The sequence below is a fragment of the Brassica napus genome, chromosome C4 (assembly GCF_020379485.1).
Source record: "Brassica napus cultivar Da-Ae chromosome C4, Da-Ae, whole genome shotgun sequence".
NCBI lineage: Eukaryota > Viridiplantae > Streptophyta > Magnoliopsida > Brassicales > Brassicaceae > Brassica > Brassica napus.
Window position 1 is genome coordinate 30323787 of NC_063447.1, and position 19413 is coordinate 30343199.

The 19413-nt window shown below is 30.9% G+C and overlaps 1 protein-coding gene across 1 annotated transcript; it reads left to right on the forward strand.

Annotated features, from left to right (window-relative positions):
* Positions 1-231: 231 nt before the first annotated feature.
* LOC106404034 (probable pectinesterase 29) lies at positions 232-4302 on the forward strand. The gene is made up of 3 exons (XM_048755740.1): positions 232-318; positions 979-1273; positions 2438-4302. Exons 1-3 carry the CDS (start codon positions 232-234, stop codon positions 2866-2868), a joined length of 813 nt encoding a protein of 270 aa, XP_048611697.1. The 3' UTR covers positions 2869-4302.
* The last annotated feature ends 15111 nt before the right edge of the window (positions 4303-19413 follow it).

Here is a 19413-nt window from a genome sequence, read left to right on the forward strand (position 1 = left end):
AATTTCATGGACAACACTTAGCTAGCAGGAGACCAATGTGTTTTTCGTCAAGCCGGGACCTGCTTCAAAATCATATTGCTCATAAGAGAACACAACCGGAGAACGGTCCGAGGGACCGCAGACCATCCCTAAGGCAACTTCGACAGAAGGACAGGCGAAGCAGGGTCGGCAAGTCCTGGTCTGGCCATCGCTTCTGGTGAAGTTTACTCCAAACGTTGCAATCTCAAGAATATGTCAGACCGTCCTCTAGGAATCCAAACTGACACAGAGAAACCAGCTGATGAAGTACAAGTGAAGTACTGGCTGGTGGAAGCGGAGGTTTTAACAGCTCGACACCGGTCCCACCACACTAGCAGAGCACAAAGGAATCCAATCGCAGAGCATCAAAAGAGGCAGGGGACAGTAGCAATCTTCCTTCTGAAGCTTGAAAGCGGAGGAGCAGGAAGCCCCTATTAGCAGGTGAGAGACGTGAAGAGAGCTGTCGGATGGAGCAAGGATATAGCCGAGTAACAGAATGAAAGCTCCAATCAAACCTGAGACCCCAGACAGTTCAAAGCCCAACATAACACCATGGTGGTTGTCCAGAAATCATACCCAAGAAGAAATCCCCAACGATAAGCCTCTATATCGTCTTTTCAACTTGAAACAAGTGAGGGAAGTTCTTACCAAAGCAGCCGGATTAGGAGACAGGGGATGACAGTGGAAGCAGCGAACAGACAAGAACGGCGAAGGCAGCGACGCTACACCACTCTGGCGGGCACTCCGAGAGAGATCTGACCCAGATCTGCTCAAGGTCAAACCCTAAATCTACCATCAAGATGGCGCCTCCTTCTCAGATCTAGCCACGACCTCGCCATCACTCCGGGGAAGCTGTAGACGGCCACATACTCCGATTTAGGACGCCGGATCCGGCCGCAACCCGACGAAGAACAGAGTAGATGAAGCAAGGAGGAAGGGGCAGAGTAGTAGCTGGAGAAGGGGAAGGCTGGAAACACGGGAGACAGGGGTGGCAACCGACGGGTAGAGACCCTCCGTCGGCCACCGGAAGCTGGAAACAGAGAGGCTGAGTCGAGAAGAAGGAGTCGGAGGAAAAAGAGAAAAGAGAGAAAAAAGAACTCTTTCAACGGTGATAAATGTGCTTTTTACTCGGTAGGGTTTTCTGAAGTTCAAGACACCTTGTGGGATGCTGATGGCCGACACTTCTTCCACCGCTGCACTATCCAAGGCGCCGTTGATTTCATATTTGGTAACGGCCAATCTATTTACAAGGTTCGTTATACTCTGACTATTCACATAACCATGTGAGTTTTATTATATTTTTTAGTTTTAATAATACCAGTAAAAGTTCCGTATATAGCAGATATATTAAATCTAGATAAATCAAATTGATAACTACAATTAAAAATACATATCTATATCCAAATAACGAAAAGGTAAAAAAGGAATAGTCACAGTATTTTGTTCTGTTTGAATTAGGGCTGTTCAATATGGCAAAACCGAACCGTACCAAACCGAACCGAACCGAAATAGATAATATGGTTTGGATTTGGTATATACCATACAAACCGAATGTATATGATTTTTAAAAAATCGTAGGATTTGGATATGGTTCGGTATATAACCGATAAAACCGAATAAAACCGATCAAAAAATAGAAACATGTAAATATGTATATATTTTATAACAACGTATGAAAATCATAAGTTAATTTTTTTGCTAATAACTATTACCATATTTTTTACAGTAATAAAATAGTCATGATTTGTAAAACACTTGAACTATAATTAAATAACAATTCATCGCAAACATGTTTCTTATTTTCTTAGTCTTCTTTTGATCTTTTTGCTTTAATTTAGCATTGACTAAATTGAAATAAAGATTATAAATTTGATGAAAACAATTAGTGGAAAATCTTCACAATTTTTTTTATCTATAAACGAATAGAGTTTCGTGTTTAATAGAAGAAACATGACTTTGATGAACGCTAAATATGAAAGAATATAATAACTTATTTTTTGTGCTTCATGCTTCTGTTTTATTTTTTGTTTTATTATTTTTATTATCAAAATTTTGAGCTTTGATTTTAATTATAGATTTGACTATTTTATTAGATGATAGAAACATTTTTTATTTTTTTTCTTTTATTTAAACTTATAATATTTTTTTAATAAATGAATGTGTTGACAACAAGACTCTAAAATTCATATAATATGATCCTAAAATAAAGAATTATGTTTTTTTGGTATAAAACCGAATAAACCGAAAACCGACGGTATATAAACCGAACCGAACCGAAGTAAATATGGATTTAGAATGGTAGTTATATTTTACTAACCGAAATACCGAAAAACTGAAAAAACCGAACCGAAACCGAACCGATATCCGGATTGAACACCCCTAGTTTGAATGCATACACATAGTAGTCCTAACTCTAAAGTAACCGTGATCTTTTGTTTATTAACTCTTAACGTGCTAGGAGCGACGCTAAAACCGGGGGTAGCTGGTTACATAACGGCTCCAGGACGGACCAACCCGTATGACGCTAGCGGATTTGTGTTCACGGACTACCTCGTTCACGGAACGGGGAAGGCTTTCTTGGGCAGACCGTGGTGCAGTTACGCTCGAGTGATCTTTTACAACACAGACCTGTCCGACGTGGTTGTTCCCCAAGGTTGGGACTCATGGCACTTTGGGGGCCATGTATCTCAGCTGACGTTTGCAGAGATTGGATGCTATGGGAGTGGATCAAATACGGGGAGACGTGTGAGCTGGGTTAAGAAGCTGAGTGGATTCTGTGTTCAAAGTATGATTAGGCTCGCCTTCATTAACAGTGGTGGATGGGTTCAAGCTTTGCCCATTCCTGTTTGATTTCACATTTTTATGTTTACTTTGTTTTTTTATTTGTTATTTATCATTTTCCAGGTTTTAGTTTGCTTAAATGGATTTAGAGTTTATCCAGTCATACATAAAATGTAAGTAAGGATAAACAACACTTACGATCGGTTTTAAGGATTAACTAGATCTTGGCCGTGTTTTGTAACCGCGGATTATTTTATGATAAAAAATGTTCACTAATAAATTAACAAATATTTTGTTGGTTTGTAAGAATTTTGTGTATTTAAAATATTTTTGACCCGAATCAGTACTTTTAAATTTGACCCGAATCCGTGGTAAAACCGGTTAATCCGGTGGTCTGATAATTTAATTTAGGTTTTCTAAAATATCCATATTACAAAAATCACTAAAACATGAAACTAACCGATTTAACCGATGGATGATCGATACGTAATCCAATATGATTTAAATTGTTTAGTATCATAATTTGTCACCTTTTAACCCAAATTTTAAATTTCATTGTTTGTAAATTTATGAAATTATGACGTTTCAACAAAATTTTGATAGAAAAAGTGATAGGTATACAATAATTAACAACTATAAACATGCTATTGCTCCTTTTATATAGCTTAATTAATTTTATTATATTTTTGTGTAATTAATTTTATTAATAATTTGGTTTATATTATAATCGGTTTTAATTTGTTGTTAACAATTATTTTTCTTTATATAATATATATTTTGACCATTTTTTATAAATATTTTTATTATTATATTTATTTTACAATGTATAACATTTATTTACTAAATAAATAATAAACTGTTGATTTAGTTGATTTATTATTGATTGAAATGTTTTTGTAGTATTTAAACCTGTGAAAATAAGTTCTATTTATTTTTGTTGTTTTATAAATTATTTGAAAATTTTAATTATTTAGTTTATCTAAATAATTTGAAAGAAAATTGTTATAAATTATTAAAAAGATGAGATACAATATTTTATATTGTTTGGACACTAGATTAACCATAGTGTTGTTTGTAAATATAGATAGTAATATAAAGAAAGAAGTATATTGTTTAGAAACATATATATAGTATAAAAAAAATGAATATTAATGATTTAATGTAGGTTTAACTTAGACATGTTAATTAGAGTCAAAATCCGCAACCCGAGCCCGCAGCCCAAGCCCGCAGCCCGAAGCCCGCAGCCCGAAGCCCGCATCCCGCAGCCCGAAGCCCGCAGTCCGAGCTAGTTTTATAAGCCCAAAAAAAATTGGGCCTTTCGACCTAAGCCCATTTGGGCTTTGGGTATTTTGGACCTAAGCCCGTTTGGGTTAGGGCCGTCCCGAAAACCCAAAATTTTATATTTTAGTATAAAATATTATCGTTCTTGCAATCAAAACTACTATAAGTATTGATATATTATTTTAATATTTTTATCCAAAATCTAATAAAGCAAATATAAAAGTTGTTAATGTATTTTATTGTTTGATCATACAAGTGTCACATTTTAAATTTTACAAATGTACAACATGTTTTTTTTAAATACAAGTATGAAACGTCTGACCATATTTATCATAAATTTTGTTTTCTTTTTTTTTTTTGATCAAAAATTTTGTTCTCTTATATGTTTAGTTTTAGTTTATATTTGATTATTTAAATCTTATTAAATTTAGTTTGTGTATAATATGTTTTTAAAGCATAAGAAAACGAAAAACATTTTTGATAACGAAGAAAATTTTAAACTCATTTTATATTTTAAAATAAAAAATAAAACTGTTTTTTCTAATAAAAATTCACATGTATTAAAACGACGGAAATGACTATAACAAAATATTTTTCGAAAAACTCAGAAGAGAAAAACAAAAGCCTTATAGACATAGAAGGGCCGGACCGGGCTTTGAATTATTAGAAGTGGTTACGATTTTTATGGCTTTAATTCTTCTTAAAGCCTTTAATTTAATTATCTTCATAACTGTTTCACCACAAACACATCTTCTGTACTGTCGTGATTCTTCCTCTCGTAAATCAAGCAGTTTTATGGGTCATGATAAGAAGAATCTGATGAGAATTTTCTGAAAAGTAGTTTTTTTCTTCTTCTTCTTCTTTTCATTTTTCTGGAATATCACAACTTTCTATAGCCTTATGTTTATGGTAAATGATCATTTTTTTCAGGATCAGAAACATCCGTAGCTATATGAAGAGACGACGTCGGAAATCTGAAGGAAAAGTAGACGATGGAGAAGCTTTTGATGATCAAAAGAGAGATATAGAGAACGAGAAGAAAATGAAGAAGAAACTTGAAGAAATCCTCATGGCTAATTCAATTTAATTGTTCTAGTCTTGTTTTATGTCTCAATCCATCTTTTTCCTTATTCTTTTGTTTTAGGTTTCTCTTTAATCTTTTTGTCGTCATATTGTATTTTAATGTAAAATAATTGTATTTTGTTTATCTAATTAACAATAATTATGTACAAATAATTTTATTTCAAATGAATAATGATAAATTTTGTAATTAAAGTTATTTTAAATTTTATTATTAGTCTAATACTAATTATTAATTAATGATGAAAATAATGAAAATCGTTTATTTTTAACATGTAAATATTTATTATTTACATCATTTAAAACGAATGATGTAGATGTTAATATCAATTTTTACAATTGATATATATTGGAATTACTTATAATAACTGATGTGTATATTTTTTTTTTTGTATCAATTATTGATAAAATGATGTCAATTACCACTTTCAGAGTCACTTATTTAAGTGATGCAAAATTCTTTTACATTATTTATAACTAATGCAAATATATAAAATAAATGATGTTAAATGATCATTTTTTTGTAGTGTCATCATCCGAAGCTTCATCACCCATATCATCAACTTCTTGGACAGGCAAAGGTGCACCGCCTAAATCCTCTTCTGTTTCTTACTCATGATAACCTTTATGTGGTGCTCTCATAACAACATACCAATTTGAATGATCATCCTCCCTAGAGTAGAAAACCTGTTTCGCTTGAGAAGGTAGAATGAATGGATCTTTCAAATAGGCTGCTTGATTCATATGAAGGTTAACAAGAGTGAAGCCATCTTCTTCCTTCGCACCATTCCCTGTGTTTGCCCAGTTGCATCTAAACAGTGGCACTTTGAACGTGTGATAGTCGAAGAGTAAAATCTCCTTTATCACTCAAACAAGATGACAGAAGCAAGTTCCAACATCAATTAAAGACTCAACATCAATCATCAGACAAACAAATAAAATAACTTCATGTCAATAACATACCACTGCTTTTTTCTTGGCTAGTTTCGAAGGTGATGCTATTTTCTTGCCTGCAATTTTAGTAGGTGTTGCCTCTGTAGCGGTTGTAGGCATGACTTCAACCTTTAGGACTGGCCATGCTATTTTCTCGCTAAGGGCATCACCAATCAAGAACATATCAGCGGTTGGCCTCCATAAATATGCCTGATCATTGAACACCTTCACAACTTTGATACTAACAGCATTGGGACCTAGAGGTATATTGTTAACCATCTCTTTGGATTTAGATGAGCACACGATACCTTCAACAATAACCTCATCCTCGTCATTGGTCCAATCATATATCTTGCATCTTCAAGATTCACCTTCCTTGGTTTGCTAAAATGTAAGAAGGTAATGATTAGAGATTAACACAATTGTTGTAAGAAGAAAACAAGATTTGAATTTTTACCATGGATATATCTTCAGAAAAGTTTGTATCCCTATCCAAAATAACTTTATCCATTGGCCAAGATATTTTGTATCCCACAGCTTCATCAAGAGTTGACACATCTGTCGTAGGCCTCCAGAGTGAAGCTACTGAGCTTAGTGCAGACTTAACAACGAGAGCCACTGCATTAGGACCAATTGGTATACGACCAATTTTGTACTTCGATTCAGCAGAGCAGAATTCTCCTTCACCAACAACAACATCTTCAGATTCAATCCAATCCAGTATTTGTACTCTGACTCTTTCTTTGAATCCACCACTACTCTCAGATGTTTCAGCATCACCATTACTTTTCTAAGAGAAGGCAAAGGAAATCGTAAATGTCTTGAAACTAATTGACCAAATGTAATGAAAAGGATTACATTCTTCCCAGCTAAGTCTCACACTATGCCCTTTAAATCTTCAATCTCACTTTTCATTTATGCAATCTTTGAGTCTCTAAATTGCAGAAATGCTAGCTTAGTAGCCGTAATCCCTCTACCAAACCCCCTTACTCGTCCAGGTTTTTCTTTTCCCAAAACCTTGCTCACAACATCTTCCCTTATGTTATCAGCAGCTGATGTTGAGTCCATCTTACTATCAAGTGACTGTATTTGTTCCTGATACATTCATTTAAACACAAAATAATTCATTGACATAATCTACTAATTATGCACAATATACAACTTCCATAATTCTTACAATAGTCTCAGCAAACTGGGGCTTCACAGGTTTACCATCAGCATGAGTGTGTCCCGCAATCCATACCTTACTCCTACTCACCTTACTTGGGTATTTACTCTCTTTTTTTTTTCTGTATAAAAACAAACATATCTCAATACCATTTTAATCTAACAAGCTGTACAATATATAGATGTTTGACTACTGTTTTACCATATCTTCAGCCAAACGAAGCATTCCTTTGCGGCTGGTAGTGTGAGGAATCTGATTTCTTCTCATCTCTATGTACTTGTTACTCACTTCCTACAATATAAATATGACAGTGTTTAAATCTATAAGACATGACCTTTAAGGATGAAAGTTACTTAGTCGTAGATAACTCACCGTGAAAGTTTTTGTAGTTTTGCTCTTAACCCAAGAGTTCCACACTTGAATGGATTGGATGTTGCTCGGTTTTAAATCTATTCTCTCAGCTGCAGTCTTCGCAGCACGTACTTGTGACACTAGCCTCGACTTTCCAGCTCTCCACAAATTTCCCAGCTGCTTGAAAATAACAGTTTTCTGCCACTCTTCTTGCAAGTTAAACCTCCCCTGCATCACAATTAACAAAGGTCAAACATGTTTTAATTTCAAAGGAAACATGTTCCCACACTGTTGCTTTAGTCGCTGCATCAAGATTTCTCCAATCAGCAAGTGTAACCGGAACATGTTCCCTCACAAGAGGACCAAGAAAAGACGATAGTGTTACTGAACCAGGTCCAATATGATCACCAAAGTCATTGAATATGACCATAATCTTTTCATTGGGATTTTCAGCCACTCTACGCATCTTTGTTGGTCCTCTTTTATTTTTTTTTTTCACTTCATCCCCTGCTAGCTCAACTCCTTCAGTACTAGGAATCTCATCATCTTGAGCATTGCTAACTCCATCTTCTCCCATATTGAGAGCTTCTTCTTCGTTCCCTTTCTCATTGCTAACTCCATCTTCTTCCATATCGAGAGCTTCTTCTTCGTTCCCTTTCTCATTGAGAACTCCATCATCTTCCATATTGGCCGCTTCTTCTTCATTCTCTTTCTCGTTGAGTACTCCATCTTCTTCATCCTCTCCTTCTATCCCAGCATCGTCTTTATCATCTTCAGACATTGCCTTCTCAGCCTCATCATCTACCTCATCATCTTGAGCAGGTGTTACGTCTTCTACCTCATCATCTTTATCTTCTACCTCATCATCTTGAGCAGGTGTTACATCTTGTACCTCATCATCTTGAGCAGCCACTTTCTTGATTCTAGTACTTCTCGTTGGCGTTAGAACTGAATTCTTTTTTGGGGAAGTCATTTTCTTTGTTGTTCTTTTCTTCACTTTTAGTGTTGTTGCAGAAGCAACTTGTGGAGTTGGATCTACTACCTTCAAGCCTTGATTACGTCTACTCCGACGAGAACCAACTTGTCCTCCTCCTCTTGTCTTTGCCATTTCTGAAACTGATTAACAAAGAACAAATTCGATCAAAGTAAAATCAAAACCCAAAATCAAAATCAAAATCTAAACCGAACATCACAAACTTGGACATGCATGTGTTAACAGAAACTAAGAATAGAAACCCAAAATCAAAGTCCGCAAAATCACAAACTTTGACATGAATCAAAATCGAAACCCACAATCAAAATCGAATCCTAAAATCAAAAGAGATTCAAATCGAAGAGATACCAATCGACATGCATGTTCACACAAACATAGTATCAAATCGAAGAGATACCAATCAAAATCATGGAGGAAACTTTCTAATCTAAACTCAGAATCAAATCGAGACTCATACCAATTGAAGCTTCGATTCGAGAGAACTCTCGGGATTTTCTTCGAAACTATGAAGAACAAAGGGTTTCGATTCTAGTGGAATGTGAAGAGAGTGAAGAGAAAAAGGTTTCGATTTTAACTTAAGTACTTTTTGATATATTTTTTCATATACGATAGCATTTATTTTTTGATTTGCAATTGTAAGGCGCCTCCACTTACCAAATTAACACGGCTGAATTATTCTGTTTTCCCGCGATTACAAACATAGCTTTTAAATTTTATAAACGCTATTATAAAGGCCAGTGTTGGTATACATAGCAGAAATGCCAAAAACGCTATGCTACGATGCTATTAATACCCACATTTCCTGTAGTGTGTTTATGGTATATTGCAAATGGTTTATGATATATATTGTGAAATGGTTTACGGTTTAATCTTGGGATACGACAACCACGTGTTAACTATATTTTCAGCATACCAGTATTAAATGTTAGAAATCACGTGAATAAATAGTTATATACTCCTCAGTTTCTTAAAGATAGATGTTTTGGTGTTTTTACACATATTTAAGAAAATACATTAATCTTGCGTCGTTTTTTGAATTTTCAAATTTCAATGCTTTTTAACCAATAGTCTTTCAATAAATCTAATTAATTTTATTGAAATTTACAATTTTTGTATAGAAAACATAAGAAAATCTATCTTTGTTAAACAACATTTTTTCTAAAACTTCTATCTCAATGATACGGAGGGAATATATTATATATACACAAAAAACATGTTTATGTGTTAGCATCTAACAAATCTCTCTCTAGAATCCTCTGCATTCTCACTAGATCTTTCAAATCTGAGTTCTCCTCCTCCGACTGCTTCGATAGAGCCGGGGTCGGGTTAAAATCCTTTGCATTTTTGTTTCTCTGGGTAGTTCGTTCCTCATGTCTTCCCCTTCACTCATCGGAGAGAATTTCTAGATCTGGATCTAGGTTCTGTCATACCTGAGTGATGAAGGCGGGGTTTGATCTTCCTGTGTTTTAATCGCTTCTCGGTGCATGCATAAACTATTCGGATATGATTAAGTTTTGTTTTTGTCAAAACCCTAATTTGATGTCTGATCTTGCATGTTGGTGTTGAGATCTCTTTGCCTCGTCTCTGGTTCGATCATCAGCCTTTCTCGGCTTTTCGGGTGTGGTTGAATCCAGGGTCGTTTTCGAACCGCTCCTTGTCATTACCTCTCAGATCTGATCGAGATCTAATCATTCGTTAAGCTCCAACTTGGTGGTTCAAGTGGTTACCTCTCCGACGTCGCCTCTACCGGTCAAAGGCTTAGGAACTCGAAGTTCTGTCTCACTGGTTTTGGAGCTATGGTTTTATTTGTTTGCGCTATTCACTATAGGTGGGTTCTTCGATGGTTTGTCGCCAAGATTGGCTCCATCGTCTTCTCTCGCAAATTCTCTCTGTTATCACCGACATGCAAGCTGTTCTTAACCGTTTGGGTTTCTTTTGGTCAATCATTATTTGTTCTAGTTTGTGTATGCTTCTAAGCGTTTCAGTTGTCTATGTTTCTCCTCTTGTTTCTCATGTGTGGACATCTGTCTCTGGAGACTATTGTTTAGTCTGACGGCTCTGTTTCCGGGGTTTTCTTAACCGCCGGCTTTGTAATATTACTTTTGTTAATATAAATATCCTCTAGTGTTAAAAAAAAAAAGTGTTAGCATCTAATGTTTGCAGCACTCATTACTATGCAATACTTCCCTCGTTTCAGATTACTTATAGTTGTAGGGTAAAATTTTTGTTTCAAAATAAATTTCGTTTTATAATTTCAATGCAAAATTTATTAATTTTATATCTTAACTATTTTTTAATTAGTTGAAATGTGGTTACGTGTATTGATAATGGTATATTTATCTAGGAAATATACAAAATCAAATGTTTTCTTAATCTGTGTGCCGAAGTATAAAATGACAAGTAATCTGAAATGGATGGAGTATAAACTTTCTATATTCCAAATGGAATACTGAACACGCACAGCTTGGAGTGCAAAGATATTGAGTGGGAGTTATATCAAATTTTCTTAATAACTAAGAGTTTCCAAATTTAGGAGATTTTTTGTCAATCACGCGTTCATTTTTATGGTTTAGTGTCAATCACGTGTTCATTGTTACGACATTACTATATTACCGGAATTAGTATTGGAAAGTTTTTTTTTTGGGTGTAAATGTTAATAAAGCAACATACACCTATCAATACTATTAAATTAGGAACATAACCAGTTGATAAAGGTCATGTCCAACTGATATTATAAATACTTTTAAATATATAAATTGCCATTCATCTATATGTAACTACCAATTAATAATATAAATATTTTTTAATTTCTCTTTTAGTTCCACCATTTTTTGGAACTAAACATTGTGAAATTTACAAATAGAATTACGATGCTCTCGTGAAGCAAGCATATGAATTCGCATTAAACAAAAAAAAAGAAATAAAGATTTCGTAAAAAACATAGTTGCCATTTTTCAAAAAAAAAAAACATAGTTGCCCTTATATATAAGGATTATCAAATAAGTGGGTTCCTATAATTATGGAATTAAAATAGAGTATAAATAAATTGAATATTAACTTTTATATGCAGTCCGAAAATATATGGTTTATTTTTGTTAGTAGGTATGGTGGGAAAAAATAGTTGGACTAAGCATATCTCAATAGGTCATGTTCCTAATTAATAAAATACTTTTAAATATATAAAATAATTTAATAGAACAGATTCTATTAAAAATATTTATTAAATGTAATTTTACTTAAAGTTAGTGAAGATCATATTAACTCATTTACACACACACACATATATATATATATTAAAAATTATTTTTTTTCAAACATTTTTCAAAAATTTTGTTCGGTTTCCTGTTTAGGTTAGATTTGATATTAGTTTTCGGATATAACACTTTAAGAACCGTTTGAGTATATAGGCCATGTCTAACATACTAATAGAGTATGAGGCTTTGATTTTCGGGTCGATTCCGAGTTGGGTTTTCTGGGTACGAATATTGTTGACTATACTAGGTAACTACTAAGAATCAATACTATTAAATTAGGAACATGACCAGTTGATAAATGTCATGTCCAACTGATATTATAAATACTTTTTAATATATAAACTGCCATTCATCTATTAAATTACGATTCTCTCGTGAAGCAAGCATATGAATTCGGATTAAACAAAAAAAGGAAATAAAGATTTCGTAAAAAACATAGTTGCCATTTTTCAAAAAAAAAAAACATAGTTGCCCCTATATATAAGGATTATCAAATTAGTGGGTTCCTATAATTATGGAATTAAAATAGAGTATAAATAAAGTGAATATTAACTTTTATATGCAGTCCGAAAATATATGGTTTATTTTTGTTAGTAGGTATGGTGGGAAAAAATAGTTGGACTAAGCATATCTCAATAGGTCATGTTTCTAATTAATAAAATACTTTTAAATATATAAAATAATTAATAGAACAGATTCCATTAAAAATATTTATTAAATGTAATTTTAATTAAAGTTAGTGAAGATCATATTAACTCATTTACACACACACACATATATATATATTAAAAATTATTTTTTTTCAAACATTTTTCAAAAATTTTGTTCGGTTTCCTGTTTAGGTTGGATTTGATATTAGTTTTCGGATATAACACTTTAAGAACCGTTTGAGTATATAGGCCATGTCTAACATACTAATAGAGTATGAGGCTTTGATTTTCGGGTCGATTCCGAGTTGGGTTTTCTGGGTACGAATATTGTTGACTATATTAGGTAACTACTAAGAATCAATACTATTAAATTAGGAACATGACCTGTTGATAAATGTCATGTCCAACTGATATTATAAATACTTTTAAATATATAAACTGCCATTCATCTATATGTAACTACCAATTAATAATATAAATATTTTTTAATTTCTCTTTTAGTTCCACCATTTTTTGGAACTAAACATTGTGAAATTTACAAATAGAATTACGATGCTCTCGTGAAGCAAGCATATGAATTCGCATTAAACAAAAAAAGGAAATACAGATTTCGTAAAAAACATAGTTGCCATTTTTCAAAAAAAAAAAATAGTTGCCCCTATATATAAGGATTATCAAATAAGTGGGTTCCTATAATTATGGAATTAAAATAGAGTATAAATAAAGTGAATATTAACTTTTATATGCAGTCCGAAAATATATGGTTTATTTTTGTTAGTAGGTATGGTGAGAAAAAATAGTTGGACTAAGCATATCTCAATAGGTCATGTTCCTAATAAATAAAATACTTTTAAATATATAAAATAATTTAATAGAACAGATTCTATTAAAAATATTTATTAAATGTAATTTTACTTAAAGTTAGTGAAGATCATATTAACTCATTTACACACACACACATATATATATATTAAAAATTATTTTTTTTCAAACATTTTTCAAAAATTTTGTTCGGTTTCCTGTTTAGGTTAGATTTGATATTAGTTTTCGGATATAACACTTTAAGAACCGTTTGAGTATATAGGCCATGTCTAACATACTAATAGAGTATGAGGCTTTGATTTTCGGGTCGATTCCGAGTTGGGTTTTCTGGGTACGAATATTGTTGACTATACTAGGTAACTACTAAGAATCAATACTATTAAATTAGGAACATGACCAGTTGATAAATGTCATGTCCAACTGATATTATAAATACTTTTAAATATATAAACTGCCATTCATCTATATGTAACTACCAATTAATAATATAAATATTTTTTAATTTCTCTTTTAGTTCCACCATTTTTTGGAACTAAACATTGTGAAATTTACAAATAGAATTACGATTCTCTCGTGAAGCAAGCATATGAATTCGCATTAAACAAAAAAAGGAAATAAAGATTTCGTAAAAAACATAGTTGCCATTTTTCAAAAAAAAAAAAACATAGTTGCCCCTATATATAAGGATTATCAAATTAGTGGGTTCCTATAATTATGGAATTAAAATAGAGTATAAATAAAGTGAATATTAACTTTTATATGCAGTCCGAAAATATATGGTTTATTTTTGGAGACCTCTTATTTTTGTTAGTAGGTATGGTGGGAAAAAATAGTTGGACTAAGCATATTTCAATAGGTCATGTTCCTAATTAATAAAATACTTTTAAATATATAAAATAATTTAATAGAACAGATTGTATTAAAAATATTTATTAAATGTAATTTTACTTAAAGCTAGTGAAGATCATATTAACTCATTTACACACACACACACACACATATATATATATATATATATATATATATATATATATATATATATATATATATATATGTATTAAAAATTATTTTTTTTCAAACATTTTTCAAAAATTTTGTTCGGTTTCCTGTGTAGGTTGGATTTGATATTAGTTTTCGGATATAACACTTTAAGAACCGTTTGATTATATAGGTCATGTCTAACATACTAATAGAGTATGAGGCTTTGATTTTCGGGTCGATTCCGAGTTGAGTTTTCTGGGTACGAATATTGTTGACTATATTAGGTAAATACTAAGAAAATATAATATGTTGCAAACTTAATTTTTGAATTTCATATGACACAAGTGTATAGTTATGCAACTTGATATATTTAATACAGTTACCAAAAATTATATTAAATTATTATTAAATACAAATATGATTATATAAAATTTAAAACAAAAAATATAATGGCGGGTCAAAATCTAGTTCAACCCGTTAAAATAGAATCATTTAATAGATTTAGTATAGGAAAGTTTTCAAAGTTAAATTATATAACTTATATTGAAGATTCTCCTCAATATTGATACAATTATGGTCTTAAATCACCTTCCTTTGTCTTATATAAATTTATGGTTTTTGTTTTAAACTTTTTCTACACGGGCTTTTTAATGGGACACAGACCAAAAATGTTTAACAGAGTATGTGCACCAATTTTCGATTTACAATAACCCAAATTTGTACCAATGAATCATGTATTTAGAATAATCCTAAAATAATATTTTTAGTATATTATTTTTGGTCAAACACACGTATTACAAGAGATAGAAGAATATTATTTTGCTTTTCCCATGCATGTTTTAGGTCATTTTATTAGTTTGTGCATTATTAAATTACAAACTAATGTAATGAAAGATATTATGCTAATTTGATAATGCAATATAAATCTCATACTGCACATAGTGCGGATCTCAACCTAATCCCCTATATATTATTTGAGAAGCATTACAGCTTCTTTTTGTAGCCACATGTCATCACTAGAATGATTCTTAGAATCATTATGGAAATATGTTGGTCCATCTAATTATATAATAAGCTTTTTATTAAAATAACAATAAATTCATCATTAATGTACTTTATTATTTCCTTAAATAAAATTTACGGAATTGCCTAATGTGACTAAAGTATATATGACAATTAATGATTTTGAATAATAAAAATTTGATAAAAAATAGTATATCTTCTATCATATTTGTTTAATTTTAAACTATTAAATAAATTAAACAGCCACAATAACTATATAATAAAAATTTAGATATTTATGTATATGTTATATTTTGAATTTTTACAAACGGCTATAACTTACTAAAACTGTTAAAAATCTCACATTCAAATTTTATGATCCATGGTTTAAAATTTTTGTTATGACAAAATACAAATGATTACAAAAATTATATAAGTAAAAAGCCTAATTTAATTAATTATTAAGATTAATATATATATCATTTTAAAATAAACTATAAACCATATAAAATACAATATTTTAGTTTCAAAATTTACTTTGAACAATTTTTTTGATAAAAGTTTTGAACGAACATTGACAACTTTTTTTTAAAAAAATTATAAATTAATAAAACTATTAATCCCACAGTGAAAATTTTGTTATCAGTAATTTAAATTTTTTTCTACAAAAGATACAAATGATCAAAAAAACTATATGAGTAGAAATCATCATTTAATAGACATTAATATTAAAAATATACTAAAATATATTATCTATGTTAGTATCATTTAAATTTAATAACATATCCTATCAAATATATAAAAAAATATTTTTTGGATAAATAAAATTGATTTATATGTTCGTACCAATTTAATTATATATTTAATAGTTATTGACTTTTAATTTTTTAATATATATTTATTATTTCATAATATGTAAAAATATTTAATACATAAAATAATTTATATATATAATGTTGATCCCGCGCAAGGCGCAGATCTTAACCTAGTGTAACATTAAACTTGGACTTATATATTGAAGGTAGGATATATTCCCATAGCAAAGACAAGCAATAGTAATGAAGTTGAGATTGTTGTTACTCCAACCTCCGAACGTTCCTTTGACAGTTTTTGGTTCTTTAAAAATATCCTAAAATTTGTGTGCAAATACATTTTATATTTTTTTTTGTTATAATTCATCCTAAAAGTTTAACTAATTCACGTAAAATGCTACTATTTATCCTTTCGCAATATGGTGATTTTACTTGAACATCCTCATCTTCATCATTTATTTACGTCTTCAATATCCTGACTACCATTAACAACCAAAAACAAGTTTTAAATGTGTTAGAAATCAATTAATACATCTTCTAATCTTATTTCTTACATACATAAATCATTTATCTTGCATATTGTCTCTTAGTTCATTTTAAAACTCAAAATTTTAGATTTCAAGATTATATTTTCATTAAAGTTGCTCGAGTTTAGTGAGATTTGGTCAATAACGAGTGTGTATCTTTCATTAGGAAATTTTGGGTGTTTGGAAAAACTAAGCACGAACTCTCACTGGATCTAGGTATGATTTCTACTGAAAACATATCTGAAAAAATTCGTGAGGTTTTAAGAAGTCTTCTAATTGATTAACTATAAAATTAAATGTTTTATTATTTTTTGGTCAATTGCAAAACTGAAAAACAGATTTAGAGAAGTTTTTTTGGAATTCTTATGGTCAATGCATATGTTAAAAAAAAATCATAGAAGACTTTTCTAGAAGTCTATAAACTTTTATTTGTAACAAAAATTGTTTTTGAATAGACTTCTCGAGAAGTCTCCAAAAAGCGAAATTAATTTGTAATTGACCATTTTTTAGAAGAAGTTTAACTTTTCATGGAAGACTTTTAGAAAAGTCTGATGTGAATAGAATTCTTGAGAAGTCTTCTAAATGTCACATAAAAGTCTCTAAGATATTGCAAAAATTCTTTTAAGATCAGTTTTACAGTTGATAAAAATAATAAAATATTTAATTTTAAAATTAATTATTTAGCATACTTCTGAAGTAGTCTTCTCATAAGAAACATTTCCATAAGTATGCTCTATTTTTATTCCGAGATTTTAATCAAAAAAATTCTTGTCATAGAAGATCTCTGAAGAATATTTCTCTTATAAAGACAAACATGATCAATTGCAAAACTAACATACGCTTGCGACATTATAAAAACTTCTTGTGAAAATTTGAAGACTTCATGTGACAATAAGAAAATTTCTCCGGAAGTTTGCTCACGACAGACTTCTCTAAAAGTCTTCTATTAAAAAGTTAATTTCTGTAAATTTTTGGTCATTGCAAAATGAACCTGATTCTGAGAGTAAATTTCTTCTATGGTAAAATCAAAAAAATTTCCATTGACAAAACTTACTCAAGAATTTGCAAATGATGAATTCTACTAATTGAGTAGACTTCTCAAGAAGCATTCTTTGCTAATTTTAATAAACTTACATTCTATCTAAATTTAAAATGAATTTTGAAGATTTTTTGTTCGTTCTTGTATATTTATCAATTTTAGAACTCTTGAATGGATTTTATAAGCTTATTGTATATAATGATGAGGTTAACGATATTCTTGTTTGTTTATATGTCTAGCTAATTAGAGCAGGCTTTTCTCTGATAAATGTTTTTGAAGATGATGGTTTATGTTTTGCTGATGTGCTTTAATGTCATTTTACAGATTGGCTCAGTTACAAAAGATTACTATATTAGTTTGATGCATAAATATTTTGTTAAAATTTGGATGTCAGATGCTTAAACTTATGTATTTTTTCTGAATTTATGTGATATTAAAATTGTGATATGTTTGAACTTTGTTATGTTGAGCTTGTGTCAAATATTATTTTATAATAACTTAGTGTGTAATAAATATCACTTGATATCATCATTATCATCCAAATTATACAAAATTAATAGAAATAAATCACATAAGTCTCCCTTCTTTTTTTTACACCAATGAATAAGTCTCCCTTTTAAGTTGCACAACCTTTGTCTTAATAAATGATCTACAATGAAGACAATACTTATAGCTAGTTACTAGATGTTGAAACAATGAACAAAACATTTAGACAAAGAACTTGCATCACCTTACTTATGTAACTAAGTTTTGATAAGGGATCACGTGGAGCTACATTTTTGGTACAACAGTCGACCTGAAATGGTCGATCTTCCTCTCGTTGAACCCCATATCTCTTCACATACTCTATCCCTAAATGTATATACCATGGATAGCAATATTGCTTGGTATCCTTTTTTAGCCAAGAACGTTCTTCCGGATTAGTGAAGTCTACTATATCTTGTATAGAATACTACATCTTCACCCTATCATATCTTTTGATGTATCTTACAACACTCACAAGTTCAGCTGTGACTAGACCCCAACATACATACCTCCGTGAAAAAACAATACAAAGGTTTAACCAGTTTTACTATTTAGAATAAAAAAAATATAAAACAAGTTGTATAAGTTTATAAACTTAATTACCGTGATTTCCTTAGTTTTCACACGTCTCACAGTTTTTACCTATTGATCTTTCTTCAGTGATATTGGGACAGTATAAGTTTGGGATTAAATACAATTTAAATTTAAAAATAAAAATAAATCAATATAGACATGCATTTAATACCCACACCTTCTTTTTTCTCTCCACCAGAGGTAGACTCTTGGCTCTTGTATTTTCTTATGCTAACATTTGATGATAGTAATATCTGATTCCGGTTTAGTTACTAATATTTCTCGAACTGATGAACATTGACATATTTACGAGAGTTATGAAAATTTTCCTATTCGTCACTCTTGAGTACACTCCTTATTTCGTTGAAGATATTCGCAACCAAACCGGAATCGGATATTCCTATCATCAAATGTTTGCATTCAAAAATGCAAGAGCCAAGTCTACGCGTGGTGAAAAAAAAAAACAAGGTATGTCAGTATGTGTGTAACTTACGTGCTTTAAATGCATATTTATATTGATTTATTAATTTTTTCAAACGTAAACTGTATTTTAATCCCAAATTTAGACAGTGCCAACATCACTGAAGAAAGACAATGGGTAAAAACTATGGAACGTGTGAAA

What these genes read in the sequence shown, in the direction of transcription:
- LOC106404034 (XM_048755740.1), top strand. Translation starts at nt 232, where the DNA reads ATGTCAGACCGTCCTCTAGGAATCCAAACTGACACAGAGAAACCAGCT. An exon ending in ACTGGCTGGTGGAAGCGGAG is followed by an intron (nt 319 to 978) that starts GTTTTAACAGCT and finishes TAGCTGGAGAAG; the next exon opens with GGGAAGGCTGGAAACACGGG. An exon ending in CCAATCTATTTACAAGGTTC is followed by an intron (nt 1,274 to 2,437) that starts GTTATACTCTGA and finishes CTAACTCTAAAG; the next exon opens with TAACCGTGATCTTTTGTTTA.